This window comes from Ceratina calcarata, unplaced genomic scaffold (assembly GCF_001652005.2).
Source record: "Ceratina calcarata isolate Rehan_Ccalc_2016 unplaced genomic scaffold, ASM165200v1 scaffold509, whole genome shotgun sequence".
Classification (NCBI taxonomy): Eukaryota; Metazoa; Arthropoda; class Insecta; order Hymenoptera; family Apidae; genus Ceratina; species Ceratina calcarata.
The window spans coordinates 13,614-33,332 of record NW_017175422.1 but is presented as its reverse complement, the minus strand read 5'-3'; the positions used below and the strand labels follow the sequence as shown (position 1 = coordinate 33,332).

Below are 19,719 nucleotides of genomic sequence, written 5' to 3'. Positions count from 1 at the left end.
TACAATTGTCATACCGACCGGTAGCAACAATTATTTCTTTGGAACAACTTTTAAAAATAACACATGAATATTTAGTACGCTGAGATGAGAGCCGGAATCGATCGAGATGACACTGAGAAACTGTCTCTAGAATAGCACACAGATCGTCGAGAACTGTTAATCCGGAATTTCGTGAAACCGAAACTAGCTAGTGGGCCACTGTCGTGTCTTTTCGATCTACGAAGAGAGGAAGGAAGTACGCGAGCGGTACGCGAGCCCGCGAACTCGACGTTCTGAAGCGCTGGAAAGAACTGGCCAACCAGAAGCCGACGAAACAAGAATTCCTGCTGTTCCTTCCTCCTCGCGAGTCCGCTCCGCTGCCTTGCCTTGGCTCAGCTTGCCTCACCTTGCCCTGCCAACGTCATCGTACGCGATCATCGTTGTGTCTCGTCATCTGACTTTGTACCGCGTCTGACGTCATTCAAACAAACCGTCAGCGGCATCGTTCCCAATTAAAATCTACGGTTCATCATTTCAACAAAAAACGTATATTTGAATAACAAAAGGAGAACCTTAAGAGAGGAAACGCAATGGGAAATCGAAATAGGATAATTGAAAGGATTGATTCAAATGTTAATTAACTTCGTTGCTGGTTTTATAATTATTTATTGATTAAAGTTTAATAAGTTTCACAGGATACAAACAGATACAGGTGCAAGTTTTTCTTCCACTGATTTTCACATAAGTAGGATGTCTGGTTACCAAAGTGCTAAAATTCTTAGATCGTCATTGAGTTTTGAATTCGGTTGCAGGGTGTAATATGAGGATCGATTTAATTAATTTCTCTATTCAGATTAATTGTTCTATAATTAGGTAACTCAATGTTATAAAGGAAGTAATTGGATTTCTGTGCGGATGGAAATAAAGTGAGATAAAAATTTGTTATGTACGTAGGTGTAGAGTGGCGAACGGGCCGAGAATTGCGGGATCTCGTTATCAGTTCGATTGTGTCCGGTCGTGTCGTTTGTCCGGTTGCCGGAGAACTCGTACCTCGTGTACGTATCAAGATGTGTCGTGTCAACGTCACGGTTGCTGTCGGCGATGGTATTCCGGTCGACGCGTTGGTAGCACTGCTAGGTCGGTTAACCTGGCCCAGAAACTAAGCCGGAACTACCGGAGGAATCAATGACCTTGGCACGAGTAATGCCAAGACACGCGAGGAAGAAAGTCCCATTCGCATTAGTTTGTTGCGCTGCGGTATGGAGTGGAATCGCGAAATTTCACGCTCGCAATTAGGACTCCTTGCTCGAAACGAAACAAGGACGAGTCACTCCCAAAAGGTATAAATCGTGTGACGAAAATATAAATAAAATAAATTGAATGTATATCAAGATAAAATAATTGATTATTTGGTAAAATATTTTTATTACGATTGCTTATACTTGAAGAAAACAATAAAAATAAATTGGATAACAAATAGAATTAATGTAATTAAATTAAATTAATTATAAACGTAGTACTCACAGGATGTCCAAGTTTTAGATAGTTATATGTAAGATAATGAAACGAAATAATTTTGCAAGAGACGTAGAAGAAACTGATAAATTATTCAAATGAAATGTAAGATATTCTACAGGATCTAGGTCTGTTACGTTTGAAGAAAACACTTCTTATGCACATATGCAATTTTTACGTACGTGATACGCGATAATGTATTTACATTGTAGGCGAAACATTATTATGCTATTGTATGTGAAGCAAATTGCTCATCTGTAACGGCATCGTAAATAATACGCTTCGTCCTGACTTTTCTTCGTGAAAATAGTCACGAATCATGTTTAGAATTTAATTTCGACGAAGATTAGCATAACAGACAAGAGTATGACAAAACGCGTGTGAACAGCAAATATTGAACGATAGAATTTCATTAAATTATATTTTATTACCTGATGGAACGAAATAATTCCTAATTGTAGTCTATTTTAAATATATGATTTATTTCCTTGTGATACAAGTGAAGAAATAATTAATTAGTAGATTGCATTGATGGTCTAATTACAAGAATAAGAAGGTCTATACTACGCGAAAATATTTCAAGTTGTAGTCTCAAATGTGGAATTCATATTTCCAATAAATAAATTCCTTGTTCTAATATACCCAATAAAGATAAGATAGATATTGAAAGTGTGAATAAGAATTTTACGAAACTGCAGTGTAGAACCAGCATCGATAGATGACACAGTAGATCCAGCGACGTGTAGTTCGTAGTCAGACGTACCAGTCAGACTTGGTCGCGTGCTTTAACTCTCCGACTACTTACCATTCCGCATTATTTCGAGACTTCGAATCGAACTTCGAGGTTATCGCTTCGAGACTTCGACTCGAATCGAGAGACGAAGTCGGCTTTTAATTTTCATTCAGCTCGGCCGACGGAGGGTTAAAGAGTGTAAGTAGTAGTTTGGTTATTGCTTAACTTAAAAAGTTATCAGTGCAACATTTAACAATGGGAAAAGTCTGCTGTGTATGTGGAAAAGAAGAGAGTTCTTATAAATGTCCTGTATGCAAAGAACCGTAGTAAGTATGTTAGAGGTTATGTTTTCTAGATTATGTTCAAAATATTTATGAATGTTGATACTTGACAATCTTCAGAAACAGCTATTATATTGTCATTAATAAAAAAATGGATTACAACAATTATTTATGTTAAATAATAATGTGTAGAGATAAAACAGAATTTATTACTTTTCGAAGCTTTATGTAAGAGCAGTAAAATTTATGTGTACTTTTGTATGAATCAGCTGTTCGATAGATTGTTGTAAAAGTCATAAAACGAAGAATTGTGAGTTGTCAAAACCTCAGGAGAAGAATGCCATAGAAGACGTAAAAGGTGCTGTGAAATATGACTTTCCAACAGAGGACACAGTTCCAATTGAGAAACTAAGACAGTTACGTGATAGTGAAGATTTGAAAGATTGTTTAAAAAATCCACATGTGCGAAATATTATGCGTGGAATTTTAGCTGACAAAAATCCAACGAAAGCGATTGCTTCAGCTATGACCGAGCCAATATTTGTTGAAATGGCAGATGCGTGTTTAAAAGTTGTCGAATCTCAATAAATGATCATTTTTATTTTTATTTAAACATGTAAGACAATTATAATAAAGTATTTCTACATTTTCATACCTTTTTCTGTCGACTCTATTTTTCCCTTTTCTCTCCTATTAAAAATTGTTACCGAAAGGAAACGAGAAAAGATGTTCTTATTAAAAATTTGTTATATTTCTTGTAATAATCAAATATAAAAGTACATTTACAATAACTGAGGTACATTTGTATAAAACGCATTAATATTTTGACATAGACATGATTTTTTCATAAGAACATCTAAAAGAGAGAAAATAACCGAATCGGCTTCTTACAAAGGTCCGTGTATAGTTTGAACAATAAAATAGTCCTGCTTTAAAATTGGTTAACAAAAATTAGAAAGACGAACGTTAGAATCTCGTGTCGGCGGCGTAATGAGGTGACACATAGTTTTCGAGATCGTCCGGTAATTCTGTTCCATCCAATTCCTTCTGGAGGGAATGATACCTTTTTCGAACATGGAAAGCTGCCATTTTCGGTTGCCTGTCTCTTGTGAATATTCCCTTCTTATTGCCACCTACTCTGATGAATGCTAGAAAAGAAGCTATTATTTTTTAGATTCCTTAATAAAATGTTTCGTTCATTTCTTCCTTACTTTGAGCTGTTCGAAAATCAGCGAAATTCCAAATAAATTCGCCAATGAAAAATCCCTTGTTCCTTAATTGATCAAAGGCTTTAAAATGTTGAGACAGTATTTCCTTCTGATATTCTTCGCTCCACACATACTCAGGAAGCTAAAGTGCAACAATTTTATACGACACTTTTAGAAATAATATAAACAATATTTTTTAACTAGGATCGTAAACTGTGCACGTATTATGTGCAAGTATTTTCAATCAGAAAACTTAATTGCTTTTGACTCGTGGACAGGATAATTTACCTCGTGCAATCCGGGCATGGTATCGGCACCGTACTCGGACATAAGCACAGGTTTGTTGTATTTTTTATGCCACGCTTCGGCCTCCGCAATAACTCTGCTCGTTACCATATCGACCCTCCCTGGATTCGTGTACCAGGCATTGTAACGATTAAAGCTGATAACATCGAGATATTCGCCAACTTTATCTTCCTGTTAGCAAATCATTTAACTCAATAAATAACTGTTACAATTTTACACTCCCTTTTTCACTTAATGTATTAAAAAAATTATTTTTAATTTGCGTATTCCCTGTAATAAAGTATTGACCTGTTCATATCCAAAAGAATAATTTTAATTATTGACCTGCACTGCTCGAGCCATAGCGATAGTGACTGGTCTGGTAGGATCGAGCGTCTTCGTATGATGAACGATCTGTTCAAAATAAATATCGGCTTTCGGAAGTTGCGTTCTCGGTTCATTAGCGATGGACCACATGATTACAGAGGGTCTGTTCTTGTCTCGCCTTATGAGCTCCGATAACGACTCCTTATGACGAGAAAGAAGAGCTGCCGAAAAGTTCTCAGTGTCCACTGATGGGCACTCGTTAATGATGAGGAAGCCTAATCTGTGGAGAATGAAACAGTGTAACTCGATCGAACGAAATTCGATGGAATAACATAAAATAATAATATTAGTGATTGTTTACCGATCAGCTAGATCAAGTACTTCGTCGCTGTATGGATAGTGGCTAGTTCTGTAGGCGTTCGCACCGACCCATCGTAACAGTTCATGGTCCCTAGCGACGGTGACCAAATCTAAACCGCGTCCTCTGATGATCGAATCTTCGTGCCTGCCGAATCCCCGCAGATACAAGGATCTATTGTTAAGTAGCAAACTCGTGTTTGTCCATGTCAACGTTCTTATACCGATCGGAAGCCTGTACACGTCCACTTTGCTGTCATTTGCCACGGACAACGAAACCTTCGAATCGTAACGTAATTACTAATGCCACGTTTTAGATTTTAGATAAAATAATTGTGCACAGTTACGTGTAAGGATATAATAGCAAAGGAAACAGCGTACCTCCAAGGTGTAAAGGTATCCCTGTTTCGAATGCATACCAATAGGCCACCATAGATTAGGCGACGGTACCTTCAGCGTACCGGAAATTCCATAAACTGGCTCTTTTACAGCTAAACCGTCTTCGGCATCGAGTAGGTTCACTTTGCAGATAGGAATTTCTCGCTCGTGCAACCCGGCTGGTTCGATTATGTACTTTACTATGCCAATATCGCCGATCAATCCCGTTTTTACAGTGATATCTTTAATGTACACTCTAGGCTTTGTATGCAATAAAACAGGCCTGTAATTTCGAATAGATTAGAAATCATTCATTTATGTATTCATAAGAAACACAACTGTTTGAAGGGTACATGAGGCTTTTTTATTTTTAATCGATTTTTGATATTCAACTGATAATTTGTTAGAAATCAATTGTATGGGAGTTATCTAAAAACTGTTGTTATACGATTGACGTAGAAAGCCAGTATGCTACTTTTACCTACATCCTTTTCATTCTACCCACCGCACATAAATTGTTCTGCGCTGAATTGTTCTGCTTTTGTTACGAATATCGCCGCTAATAATCAGTTGCTATCACGAAACATTTCTGCGGCTCAGTGAGAATTTTCTAAAAAGCTAACAAATAGGATGATGCGATAACGTGCTATTGTCTCTTTTGTTCAACAATACTATCGTTCTGTCCACGAAATGTTATCTGAATTCCAGTTGTATGTAATTCAATTTTTATTACCACTGTCCACGTTAATCACGGGTATAATGTTTTATTTAACACGTACGTTTCAACATCTTCGTTACGTCGTTTACTGTTTTCTCATTCAAGGCTACAGTATTGAAAGTCGTGGAATTTGACTTAATGTCTAAAAAGTGTATGTGAATGCGCGAGAAATGTCGATGATCTTGAAAGCGAGGCCTTGGAAAAATCAAAGATTCCAAAGAATTCTTGATAAAAAGAAAATATTCTATAGATGAATTTGTCATTTATCTACATGACTCTTATTTGAATCGCTCGATACAGAAAATTACAGTTTTTCTAAAAATTGATTCTACAGGATTTACTGATTGCGGAATGATCGCGCGTTTACTTACCTATGTATGCCGGCGTAATTGAAGAAATCAAAAGTGTAAGTCTGCACGTGGACGGTTCCATTGTCGGCGGCGGTATCGACAATTTTCCCTTGTGGCACGCTCGTCTGAAGGAGGGTATTATCCACCGCGACTGTAATACGATTTTTACCGTCGTAAACCAAATACGAAGAGATCTCAGCTTCAAATGGGAGATGACCCATTTCATGATTCGTAACCAATCCTCCGTTTACCCACTAGAACGTAAACAGAATAAACTGGATCGTGCTTTCAATATTTATTATCCCATGAAATAAAGTAGGTACTAAATTAGTAATGTTAATATTCTTCAGTTAATTTAATACTGGTCAATTAATTAAATATGATTGCAAACACGCGAAACATAGTGAACATTACGACTCGTTTCCTTGAAGTATACGAGTTTGATCCAGTTATACAACAAGATATAACTCCTATAAAATTAATGTAATGGCACTGTCATTCGAGAATCTAATAACTAAATGACTCATATCATTGGTATATTTTAAAACATTTCATAGATCTACTGGGTGATAAACTGATATAAATCCAATCTCTGCAAGGATTTGTTTATCACATTAATCACATGGTAATAATTTCAAACGAATGACACTTGATTTCTTCGTAAGATATCATAAATTATTGAATAAACTGTAGATTTTATTATTACTATTTATATAAATATTGAATTTACACAAAATATAGGAATTGCAATAAAATATCAAGAACTGAATGTATATTTCAATACAAGAGAGAATATTGAACTTAAAAGACTTACCACCTGCGCGAGATAATTTACAGAACCGAACCTGACAAAGACTCTTTGGTCTCGCCACGATGTCGGCACAAAAAAGGTACGCTGGTACCAAACAGCCCCTATATGATCTCTCAGTTCCCTGGATGTTGTGATATCGTTGTACGACGAAGGAACAGGCATTTGCATCACATTTCCTACCTGCATCAAATATATAAGTTTCGCTACATTATTTTACTATTAATTAATTAGAAATTATAATAATTAAATAATTTGATAATCGAAGTTTATTTCAGATATTGTAGTTATATAATTAGATACACTATACCTTTGACAATTCGTTGGCAAACCATGCTTGCTTATAGCCTAATAACGTGTCATCCGATGGGGAAATGATGAAGTCCCACATACCGTCTAAAGATTTCACCTTAACATGAAATTGACGTATCACTAAACAATTTTTATGATTAATATATCGATCTTGGAGTGCAGTCAGCTGTTATATCAATTAAAACTTCTTTGCATAATTCGATTTTAATAAAAGTAAAGATGTGAAGCAGTTAATCGTGTAATACGAATTGTTTGTATTGATAATAAATATAAGGATAACAAGAATTGACAAATAACTACCTCCCGCGATTCACTTTCCCGTGGGTAGAGCATACCAGGGAGTGGACTCGGGGGTCCTTCTTCTTGGGGCAGAGGAGAGTAATGTATCGGAAATTCAGGGTAGTCGATCTCCGGACCAGATTCTCCGGCCATCACCGCACCGATCAGAAAAAAGCCTAAATACCACATTCTCGATGACTGAAAACAAATTGTTTTCAATTACAGTACGTAAGAGTTACATGCACAGAGAGCAAATTAATTTTACTTTAATTATCACTTAAAAGACATATTAAATCGTAGTCTTGAAAAATCAAAATATGTATCCAATTTAAATTAATTACTTGAACAATTCACATTCGATTTATCAAGTGCAGGACACGAGACGACTGACCATGTTCATTATTGTCTGTCTTGCTTTTAAGCTTTGAGCAATGGTAGCAAATCATGTTTTCATATCTCCAGGTAAACATGTCGATGACAGATATTGTGTACTTTATAACTTTTTAATCACTTACGACATCAGTAAATACAATCTCAATTCAATAAACATTTTTACCTTTATCTTTTAATTAATTCCAAGTATGCGATAAAACAATCAAATAATTTTGTTTCAAAGAATTTAGCGTATTAGGAATCATAGAATTATATCTTGAGACTCATGGAATAATTGAAGGCACAGGGTTATTTTCCTTATTGTAATTTAAGGAATGTGTATACACATATCGATTTGTATAAGACGCTCCGGGTGGATTTGATGAAGTAGCCAAAGATATACAAGGTGTCTCATTAATCGAATAGAAAGGAGGTGCAGCGGGTGTATAGGTGCCGTAGGGACTCGTTCACAGCAATATCGGCTTCCTGGCACGGTGCCCTCCTACGAGAGCAGACTTCCCTTCCCAAACCATCAAATCGTTTCCCCGTGTCGCACATGGAAGTACGTAGGTATGTACATACGTGCATACAGTCACCGCTGTGTCCCTAATTCTTTGAATAGACACCGCGAGAATTTAACAATTGCTGCTATCTACACTGATGGGAATGGCATTCTCGCGAGTAGTATCAATAACACTGTATAGCATGCAAACGATCTGGGAATTCGTACAAATCTTTTACCCCCTTTCATTTCTGATCGGTTACTTAATATACGTCAAGCTTTAATTAAGTCATGATTGATTAATCAATTTTTAATTCTAAAAATATTATAAACCCGGAAATAGGAAATGTTATCATGACTACTATCTTGTTCTGATTCGAAATTATAATTCTATGTTAATTCTAAATTAGAATTTCATTTGAATTCTTAATTAACATCATATTATTTCACGGAATTTTTTAAATTGTATAAAAGGTATTATAAAGATACAAGTGCGTCCTTTTGCAGAAACGAAATATACTTGAAATAGTATATACTAGTTGTTGAACGATCCTAGCGTCAATGCTCGGATTGATAAAATCGTGCAAAAACACGACTGCTGAATAGTATCGGTTATCGCGTTTTATTTTGTAAATAACATATGTTTCGTATCACGTTTTGATAAAGAGATGAAGAAATCTAGAATAAGTTAATAGACACGATCAACAGTAAAATGTAGTACTAAAACTTTTAATGAAATATCTCGATTTCTTCTAATTAAGATTTCCGTAACAAATTCTCAATAAAATATTACATACTGAGTGTATCCTGAAACAAATTTTTGTACGAAATCCTATTTGTGATCGTACATAAATGTAACGAACTGATAAAATGACGGCATCCCGAGAGTGGGATAACGACAGAGTCAACAAACTAAGACAATTGATCACAGAAAAGTGGAGAAGTTAAATAAGCTTGATCCGAAATTAAGATAATGACAGTCGATGGATTAAGAGAGTCAATTGTTAGTAGTTTTCATTCATGAAATTCGTTGAAAGTGTAGATGTTCATTCAGCCTCGCAGCATTTCAAGTTCAAACGTCAATCGAATTGCACATATTCTCAATTATGAGAATAATTTACATAAATATTGTACAAGCATTAAAATGTAAAAAAATAGTTTCCAACTCCTAAAACTGCTCATTTAAAGGAATTAAATGTGAAGATAAATAATTCGAGTAAGGGTACTTCGATTGCTTTCTAAATTTAGGATACTTACCTTTGCGTAGTTTTCGTATTCAAAACTATATACTACCAAGTTATCTCATAACTGGCAGGTAACGATTTTCCGGTTCGGTACCGCTTATCTTCAGGCGAGGGCGAAGGTGAAAACTTCACGACGGTTCCCGGAATTTATTTTTCGGTTGTTAAATTTTTCTCAGACCCGGTTAACGTAACATTGTACACTGTCGCGTCGCGTCGTCGCTGGGACTTGGCACGTTCTCTTCTATCGAGATCTTACACGCCACTAGACCGGAGGATCGGTGGTTCGGTTATGCCATGCCTATCCCATCGGACTGTGCCTTGCCAGCCAACTGGTCTGCTCTTATATACTAGGTGTCCGCGAATCCACCGATCCCTTCGCGGCCTTCTGATTCACCGATCCTGATAAAGGGTTTACGGGAAAATCCGATTCAGAATCTTTTCTCACTTTATTCTGATTTCATATCATGTAACGAATCTTTGTATTTATACATAATCGTTGAAGTAATATTTCAATTTAATAAGATATAATAATCTTGTCCTAACGTGATAATAGACTTATGTCATTATTATGGCAAACGATAAGCAATAGTATTACTGCAGTCGAGTATAAGATATTTTAATGTCAATTGAGGGAGGTTTCTTATAAATTTAATATAGACCATCCCTAAACAAATCCTTCTATATGGAATGTGCAGAAAAAATATAGCATACATAGAATATGTATAGAAATTTATAATAAGTTGTTTGTACGTCACAATAAAATAATTCTTTAAATTCATACCGCTAAATGTCGTGTACAACTCCGCAATTCACTAATTATTCACGATACGCGACAGCAATTGTTTCAAGAAAATTAAGTCTTGTTCAGAACGAGGCGACGAGCCAGCTGCAGGTGATTCACCTTTGCGCGTACCTTAAATTAGTATTCCGTATAAAGAAAGAAAGAGATTAGCTCGTTGACACTTGTAATGTTGGTTTTCCGGACTTGTCCGCTTTCAGTATTCGGCTTTTACGCACCGCGTTACTTCAAGATTGCGTTATCGCGATGACGCTGTTTGAATTCCTCGCGTGCATATGCTTTCGAAGCCACAGTTTACCTACAGTACGTTCCTTTAATGCTACCGTTGATACGAGATAAGATTTTTTATAAAGATGCGTTTTGACAGAATTTTTAGAACTCAGTTACTTAAATTTGCACTTCCATTTTTTGGTTTTAACTTTACGTACTCAGTTTAGTTCACTTAACATAGCAATTAGCACAGTATCTCTTACGTAAGTAATTATTTTTGTAGAACTGAAAAATAGAAGTACAATTATGATAAGTAGCGTTGATAAGTGCGCGGTCGAATTGGCTAATACTTTTTCTGGGTATTAGACAAAATACAATAATGTAGGAAGTAACGATATTCGATTTAATAAAAAAAAAAATTACAAGTATTTATAACTGGTCCAATTAGGTTTTAGTCTGATTGTGATATGTTATTAAATTTAATGAAACTCGAGTCTTTTCGATAATCGTAGAATAAAAAGATTTTACAATTAACAGTAAAATGTGAAATAAAATAATCTGTGGGAGTACCAGGTCAGAAAATTATCATGGTTGAGTCATAATCTCTCATTAAAATTCTGCAATGTTCCTTGCAAAATGTCTTTTAAATACTCTTTCGACACTTGCATAATAGCAATTATTTTTTAACTAGTTCGCGTACTAAATTTTAAACCAGGACATTGTAAATAATAGAAAATCTCTCTTAACGAAATAAGAAAAGCCTGTGATATGTAGTTTGATACTGAAAGATGTGTTCTAGAATGAATGAACTTTCACGTATTGGCACGGTAACGAGATTTCATCGTTAGATACCATAGTAATTCGGTCAGTTCATTACGGGCTACGATTTCGCCCCGCTTGCTAATGGATCGCTTACAAATGAGGATAGAAAGGTGCAAAGGAAAAAAAGATTGTGAGGATCGCCGGTATTCACGTTTGATTATTCACCGTCTGTTTGCGAGATTCAACGGTCAATATCACGATCGCATTTATACATTCAGTTCCCAATGATTTCGTGAGAAGTAAGAATTAACTTCATGCCCCTAGTAATCATACGTAAGTAATGTGCTAATGAGCGTGATGCGATTATCCGATATCCACTCTGTCCTACTTTTAGATGTATACGTTTGAGTAAATTATATACATAATTACTGAATACAATTTTAGATAACAAATACGACCTAATACAACGTAAGGCTGTCTAATAAAGAAATGTAATTTTGGAATCAAAGGTACGAAATGAGAAATTGACCGCTCGACTAACAAAGCGTTTACGCGCATATGCGCGTGACGTTCGATTATTATGATTGAGTAAAATCTGACGACAAGAATGTAGGTCTGAAAGAAAAATAGTTGCTATTTCATCTGTTATGTTCATCTTGTTGCCTTGCATATTTTAATTGTATTATTTATGGTCTTACAAATGGATCAGTGGATATGGTGGTAAAGAACGATGTCTTTCCTCTTCGCTGACTTTATCGTTAGCAGTTTGATGACGAACTCACAGCTGTATATTGTAGAGGGCATACTAAATCTGTTAGTTTTTTACAACAATCGGTATTTCAGTATTAATGATACTATCATGGATTAGGTATATGAGTAGATCTATCAAAATCGATCAATGCATTTTTCCCCTTCTTGTGGTTTTAACGCCAGATTAAAATTTCCATGTTACTGATAATGATATTAATAAATTATGGGAAGCAATCCTAACACTCAGTATAGTACGAGAGCCAGTAATGTATTGTAAAAATGGCTAAATTCTGATTAATAAATAAATGGAAGCGAATGTTGGCATTTTTATTTCACAATCCTTGACCAAATTATCAATTTTATGGATCATTCCAAATCAGGGTTCGAGCAGAGTTTATAAGAGCTGAGTTGGACTTTGAAAACGACATCAAACGATGAACTACAATCTACTTTAGAATTTCTGTATTTTAAATTGTATGTTGTTCTGTCAATAATTTAATGTGTTGATAACGTCAATACATGTTAATAAGTTCATGTATTAATGAATGTTACGATAATCGAGGCAATTCTATTTCTCGATGCAGTTAGGTATGGGTCAGCAAGGAGCCCGTTGCTGCTTAATTTCCAACTGCCGGGGGATCGAGTTAATTGGTAAAAAGGCGATTGACCCACCGCAGACAGAGGTCACCATCCTTTGGAACAATCAGTGACTTCCGGCGGGCCGCGTCTGTCTCTGAATCATTTTGATATTTCTATATCAGTATTTTTATTCGCTTTTTTATTTCGGTTCACAATTTTTTTACGTAAGCATGACGCACAATGACAATTCTTTTACACTGTCACCGTTGAATTTTAATCAAATCGTATCATGTTACATTCATGTCATCTCTAATTGTGCAATGTGAGAAATATTAATATATGTATCATTCAATCATCTGTATTATTGTTATTTATATTTTTCTATCCATCAAACTTCTTCGACGATCCTCAAATGATTTTCCAGTTTTGGTACGTTTTTAACATAAATCGTATATTATATTTTATTGTAATTAATCTATTTCATTCCTCCATTTATATTCTCTGTTCATGAAGCGGTTTAATTTTTCCAGTTTCAAATATATCCTTCCATAGAAGGTCAGCTTTTAGAAGGATACGAGCACTTGACGGGTTTTATTTTAGACAGCATCGCTCCTCTATGGCAAGATGCTCGGATTCAATGAAAGAATCATTTTTTGCACCACTCGACACCAGACGTTACTCCGGCGAGGAGTTATTCATCATAGATTCTCAAGAAGTGCCGAGATCGTCGCGGCACATGTCTGCCAGTCATTACAGTTGATATTTACTACATAATATTGGAATAATAATATTGAAGAATTTGTGCTGTAGTTCTGGTATCCACGTTTCCGGCAGAACGCCCACTCGTATTCGGCAGGATGAATTCATCGCGTATCTCTTGGCCTAACGCACTTTTATCTCGCGGGAAACGGCTGGTCGTTGGCCCATGTTATTCTTCACAGATATTGATATTGATACAACTGTCTCTGTGTTACATAGCTACGCTCTTTTAGCTCCAGTTCCACTAAATACATTCTTCAATAATATAACTATGCATCTTATAAATTGATTGATCTATTTGATAATAATTCATAATCTTATGATTCTATTACGTAAAAATCTATTTCATTAATTCAGAATTTGACAGAAAATTTTGTGCAATGAAATAATGAAACATGCATAAGAGATTTATTGTAAGTACGTATTGACATTATATTGTATTAAAAATAACGTTATACGGTTTTCTATTTTAATTAATAATTTCTTAATTAACGTCTGTTTGAAACAAGAAGTTCAGATTGACCATCCGCATTTTCTACGCGATATCGTGCAGCCAACGAGGTCATTAAGTATGATAGCCCATATCCACGCTACAAATTAAAGCATCCTTCTATCACCTATTCCAATTTTAGAATTTTGAACTTAGTCAGATACGAAATTCTTAATTATTTCTTAAATTGAAAACAAGAACATATTATTACATTCGAAACTGCGATCTCTTTCTCCATTCAAACTAGCCCCGATCCATTTGACTGAAAATACCCTACTATATTTCGAGTGCTCCCTTTCCTATTTATATGCTCGATGAGCAGCTGGGTATAGAAAAAAAAAGAGAGATAATGGTAATTTCGAGTGACCACTAACCCACGGGCACCAACGTTATCATCGTTCAATCCTGAAACACCTACTTTCTACGCCCGAGACACCCACACGCGTAGCGACGGCCGTAGGTCTCGCTAACTTTTCATCGAATTATCTTCTATTATTTACACAAATGAGCATTACCAAAATTGACTACTTACAGCCAATATAATTTCGTATTTTAATCACTAACGGAATACGTCGAGGCAGCAATTTCAAGAATAACTGGCATTATTTATAGGATAATTCCAGTATATTTTCCGTTGTATCGTACATGAATGAAGGCACTTGTATTCTATTAAACATGCATTTTTAATACAGTGGAACTCTGAGTATCTCAACAGTCCGGCGAACAACGCCGTTTGGATGATAGCTCACCTGCTATTCCTACTTGACTAGTTTTCTGTTCGAGAGATCAGAGGCTCTTAGCGAGGTGGTTCGGATACACGAAGTTCGAATAAAGTTCGAGGTTTTACTGTACTTATCGAAAATAGTAGTAAAACTAAAAGCTCATGAGTTCTCAAGAATGAAAATAAAAGAACCCAATAATCCAATAATGAAATTAGAACGACAGTACCCATAGTATGATCATTCATGAGTGAAACAAAGCCCTGTTTATATAAATAATTAATTACGAAAGTGGAAAGTTTGTATTTCGAGGACAATATTATGCAATCAATGCAATGCATGGAGTGCATAAAATTCTCTTACTGTCAATCCTAAAAGATTAAAGAAATGCAAAGAATGTGTTGGGTCTGTAAATAAAAAATCAACTTCTTTCACTGAGAGTAGATAATGTCTCTACCCGGGGGATTAGAATCCGAAACTCAGTTGCATTATTTATGAGATGGGGTATGACATTCACAGAATAAACGCATTTACCGGTGGACGTTCACTGGGACCTGAAGAACAAAGTTTCTCGTTGAACAAGGGCGAGCTAGCACATTTCTGGCGGGGAGTGGGGATACCCTATGGTGGCTCCTCAAAGGAAAGTAGCGTCAGTCGCGCGGCACGCGGCGCACCGTACGCGTGAGAATAGTTCGCGTCGTATTCACGGTGCCAAGAAGTCGAAATAAAATAAAGAAAACACCGCCTGCCGTCGGTTTACGACTGTCAACGATCGACTAACGTGACCGTGAACAAACATCATCGATTCCCGCGACTACCTGGTAAGAATCGACATCTTTTAATGTCATATCTAAACCGCATTCTCTCGTCGCTCCGAAATAAACACCAATTTTTCTCAATTGAAATAATCCCGATCGAGAACAAAGCTCGTCTTCACGATCACGCTCGCGTTCACGGTGATAGTGCGGTGAATTTCGACTGATTGTACTCTTTTTTTAATTACTATACAACATATGTACATCGTACATACGTACTCGACCGTATCACGTATGTATGCATGCCTTTCGTGTCTCAGTCATTCGTGTTTGTGAGAAAGTACTACGTCCTATAGTGTGTGTTTACGTGTACGTATATGCATACCCATTGAAACCGTATAGAAGAGGTTTTTACAGCGGCTCGGAAATCGTTACGGAGATGAATTAACTTGTTTAGGTTAACGAAAGGTTTCTCCATCGTGTGGGACGTCCACGCGTATGTACATGTGTTTTTTTTCCTCTTTTGTTTATGCTATGTATTTATTTGAATGCCTGCTACTGGGACGATTACTCTATCCTTTGTGACGCACACACGTGCTTCCATTTTATGTCGTGACAGAGTCCAGCTTGGTCGGTGGGTGACTAAAAAATTGTTCGCCTTCGCTGCCAGCGGTTTTCATCCCTCGTCTTCGTTTCTCTGTTTATTCCGACTGCTTTTGTCAGATTCTACGTTTCGCAGTTCGAAGACGAAGTACGAATTTTGAATAACTCATTTTCTATTCATTTAGAGATTGAACTAACGTATGTTGACACAGCATGTTATAATTAACATGCCACTGGCAGCAGAACGATAATTTGTTATTCTTTGACTAAATGTTAGGCATTTCCGTTTGCAATTATGTCCGAAATTAATCCTAATTAATATGTGACCGCAAATTATACCCGTGAACTATTTACGCTATCCTACTCTCTATCGTTCTCAACGATTATATTGCTTGCCTAGAGTTGATACACTGACTAGTTTTTTTCTCTAAACTAATTAAATTATCCCCACAAATTATTTGCTACCACGTTGTATTAAAATAAGATCAAATCAATGTGACTGCTCATTTTTAATTACTATTTTATTAATCATTGAATTAGGTATACATTTTTTATATTCACATGTCGTTTATTTAAAAATGCAAATGTTTACGCGATCTTTCAAAGAATTTCCGGAGCATTACACCGTCGTCGTCGTCGCGTCGTGACAAAAACGAAACGTTGCCTTGCTCGAGTTTATAATTTTAGCCAGTTGTGTGTATGTGTATGTGTGTCTGAAAGTGAGAGAAAAAGAATTGATCCGCGGTCTCTGCGGACGAATTCCACGGCTGTTGCGCCGATCAACGAATCTGAATCGGGCCAAAACGTTTATTATCATTAGCGGCGCATTCATTCGAGATGTTTTTCATTTTTCAATCGCTTGACTTGTGCATTCTCAATCGGCTCGGGTTACAGCGATTTATTACAAACGAGAAATGACTATTAGAATATACAGAATATGTGGAATACTATTGCAAGTATTATTCGTAAATATATTCAGTTTTTATAAAAAAACCTATCCGCGTTACTAACAATGCATTGTCGTCTAGTCGTGTGTGGGATAAGCTAGGGTAAAGTAACACTTAACTCTGTCTTAATAAGAGCTCGAAGGGGAATGAAAGCGAGCAACGCGATAAACGATAAAATTACGAAACTGTACACGAAACAAAGAACCGTTTCAGAGAGAAATGAAATCATAACACTGGTTCATTCAATTCAGGTGTATTGCCCTTTTGTCCTTTATATTAGGAATTAATCTTTTATCTTTCGACAATTCTTATAATGTTTAACCTTAAAATCGTTCGCTTTTACTGAAATCGGAAGATCAACAGAATTCTTGATACATTTTATTAATTAAAATATAATCATCTGTAGACTAAATTAAATAATCTTCTGATAACGTTAGAACCAAATTCGATACGTGAGGGAAGCTTTGAAAGCTTTGAAAACTTGTAAGCTACATATTCGGTTACGTAAACAAATACGTGACTTTCAATAATATCTTTTATTACGGTCCATGTGAGGTCTTATATGTATAAAAAATTGTACATGTGAATACAAAATATCTTTTTATTCTAAAGTTGTATTTACAAATCGGTCTATTATTTTTTATTATTTCATATAATGAAATATATTTTAATTTTTATCATCAACCAATTAACGTGAAGAAAGCGGGAGTCAATCACGTGATCCATTCAGTGGCGCGTCACAGTCAGCGAAGCGTCGCATCTCTATGGGATTTGTGAAGTGCGTATCCTCCATTCCAGGTAAATCGTTGAAATACTTATCCATGGAATCATCGTTGGTCGGGTGAAATCAGACCAAGTGTGCGGATTAAGGAGGAAAACGCTGGGAGACGAACGATCGTGAGTTGGGAGCTCGGATAAAGTCAATTCGAAACGAGTGGCGTCGTTAAGCTTCGTTGGACACGGGGACCACCAGGAAGTATTCGAAAGTAGCCGGAATTCTGTCATCGTCCCTGAGTCACACCGGAATCGAAGAAGAGGCGATGATCATGATACATCCTGGAAACATGCTGTCCTTACGTTGCTGCGTGAAACCAGAAATGTACCATGCTTCCTTCCCGAGCATTCAACTGTCCTACCGGTCGCCGATCTGAACAGTGAGTTCAGCTTTTATTGCCTGTTTCTCATTTTATTACATTTCTACCTGTTGCACATCCTCATGTCTCGTATTGTGTTATCATTGATGCGTCTAAGCGATTTTCGTGCGACATAATTTCATTGAAAAATGAGTGTCGTTTGAACTTGCCAATTTTAGGAACCTGACATTCGAATTTTTTATACAATGATTATTCTTTTGTTCCGTGTTCTTTTATTTAATGAAAATTATTGAATTAACGCAGCCTTGCATTTTAGCAAATCGCAATTCATTTTTCTAAAGTATTTTTAACAAAATCAGTTTACATTTATTATTGGTTTCGAACACAAGAAAATCGTCGTAATTATTTGTATCGCTTAGTTCTAAGAGGAAAATGCCGAGAGGAAACCAATATTTAAGATGGAGCAGAACGCGCGTAATTTCCAAGTTGTCGCGACGGTCTTCCTTTGAATCGTGACGGATCTCTCATAAACCGCAATAAGGGAGATACGTCAAGTATACTTACTGACGTCAAATATGAAATATACATAAATCAAGACCTAATAAATGATCAAAAGACACGAACAGTAGACGTTTCTTTTTATTAAGCTTTGATTATTTCATGCGTGATGGATTGTAGAGTCGATGATTGTCGAAATCAATCGGAACGTTTTAATATACTGTTCGTAGGTCGGCGGATGGACGTGGTATCAGCTGGGAAGTCCCAACACGGAGCAAAGGACGAGCTGGGAATTCGTCGTCGACGTCGACGTAACGGCAAGTTGACGAAAGTCGGTAGATTCGCTCGTAGGAAACGCGAGCGGAAGAAGAGTGAGACACGTTTACGAGTCAGGAAGGGTGAAAGAAGAGGAAGGGGATCGAGCTCGCGGGAAGAGAAGAAAAAAGAAAAGAAAAGTTGTGGCATTGAGTAAACCGTGATTCCTCCAAGAACACGTATAATCGCGTGTTCGCCTCGCTTGATTCTTCACTGCCATCCGTGTTCATTGATTAGATTAGACGTCACTGCTATTGGTGTCCATTCAGTGGCTGCCTTACCACATTTTTTTCCTCGTACCGTTGAATTCACTTGGATTCCTCGCGCGGTATCCTTTACGCTTGTTTCTTCCGCGATTCGAACGCGAGTGCCTCAGTGGAGTCTACGTTGTATTTCCGGCCGAGCACTCAGTTTCATTCTTTCGCATTTCGTGAAAACCAGTGCAAGTGAGAGAAAATTATTTGTGCAAGTTTTGCGAAAGGATTCGTGGTCGCAAGATGATTCTACTGCTTCGCACGATTCCGATGGTGCTGTTCACTGTGATGGCTATGGGAACACCCCGGTCTTCGGTCATGTACGCGGACGACAAAGTGGTGAGTAGACGATATAAGATTAATTACACATTTTTATGATAAACCATATTTTTATATGAAATTATATTAAATATGATAATTTCGATTATTTGTTAATGGATAAGAATCTATTAGAAAATTGTTTGAGTGGTCAATAGAGATAGAACCGATTTTCAGTAACATACATTAACGCATTTTCTCAGTTAAAGTAAAAAACCA

At 36.4% G+C, this 19,719-nt stretch overlaps 2 protein-coding genes and 2 long non-coding RNA genes across 6 annotated transcripts; 3 read left to right on the top strand and 1 right to left on the bottom strand.

Moving 5' to 3' along the window:
* Window positions 1-2,200: 2,200 nt before the first annotated feature.
* Window positions 2,201-3,160, top strand: LOC108628180 (zinc finger HIT domain-containing protein 3). Its single transcript, XM_018029931.2, has 2 exons — window positions 2,201-2,553; window positions 2,778-3,160. Exons 1-2 carry the CDS (start codon window positions 2,483-2,485, stop codon window positions 3,094-3,096), a joined length of 390 nt encoding a protein of 129 aa, XP_017885420.1. The 5' UTR covers window positions 2,201-2,482; the 3' UTR covers window positions 3,097-3,160.
* A 75-nt stretch (window positions 3,161-3,235) lies between these two features.
* Window positions 3,236-10,847, bottom strand: LOC108628179 (beta-glucuronidase). Of its 3 annotated transcripts, none has more exons than XM_026816280.1 (11): window positions 10,562-10,847; window positions 7,552-7,728; window positions 7,250-7,348; window positions 6,946-7,122; window positions 6,153-6,385; window positions 5,067-5,346; window positions 4,690-4,964; window positions 4,347-4,608; window positions 4,005-4,193; window positions 3,720-3,858; window positions 3,236-3,668 (listed from the first exon to the last, which is right to left on the bottom strand). In XM_026816280.1, the coding sequence occupies exons 2-11, from the start codon at window positions 7,717-7,719 to the stop codon at window positions 3,475-3,477; spliced, it is 2,016 nt and encodes a 671-aa protein (XP_026672081.1). In that variant the 5' UTR covers window positions 7,720-7,728; window positions 10,562-10,847; the 3' UTR covers window positions 3,236-3,474. The 3 variants fall into 3 exon arrangements, with proteins under 3 accessions (XP_026672081.1, XP_017885418.1, XP_017885419.1); XM_018029929.2 differs by lacking the exon at window positions 10,562-10,847 and adding an exon at window positions 9,662-10,090; XM_018029930.2 differs by lacking the exon at window positions 10,562-10,847 and adding an exon at window positions 9,662-10,079 and having other exon boundaries at window positions 3,236-3,656.
* Window positions 10,848-11,473: 626 nt separating this feature from the next.
* On the top strand, window positions 11,474-12,485 carry LOC113464741 (uncharacterized). Its single transcript, XR_003389592.1, has 2 exons — window positions 11,474-11,752; window positions 11,864-12,485. It is a non-coding gene; the product is annotated as an uncharacterized LOC113464741 (long non-coding RNA).
* A 2,896-nt stretch (window positions 12,486-15,381) lies between these two features.
* LOC108628178 (uncharacterized) lies at window positions 15,382-19,515 on the top strand. Its single transcript, XR_001916770.2, has 3 exons — window positions 15,382-15,537; window positions 17,820-18,175; window positions 18,844-19,515. It is a non-coding gene; the product is annotated as an uncharacterized LOC108628178 (long non-coding RNA).
* Window positions 19,516-19,719: the final 204 nt, after the last annotated feature.

Bases quoted from the DNA above. Each gene is read 5' to 3' on its own strand.
- LOC108628180 (XM_018029931.2), top strand. From the start codon at position 2,483: ATGGGAAAAGTCTGCTGTGTATGTGGAAAAGAAGAGAGTTCTTATAAA. The intron at 2,554-2,777 runs GTAAGTATGTTA...TGTATGAATCAG, and splicing joins CCTGTATGCAAAGAACCGTA to CTGTTCGATAGATTGTTGTA.
- LOC108628179 (XM_026816280.1), bottom strand. From the start codon at position 7,719: ATGTGGTATTTAGGCTTTTTTCTGATCGGTGCGGTGATGGCCGGAGAA. The intron at 6,386-6,945 runs GTAAGTCTTTTA...TTTACGTTCTAG, and splicing joins TAAATTATCTCGCGCAGGTG to TGGGTAAACGGAGGATTGGT. The intron at 4,194-4,346 runs GTCAATAATTAA...ATTTGCTAACAG, and splicing joins CTATGGCTCGAGCAGTGCAG to GAAGATAAAGTTGGCGAATA.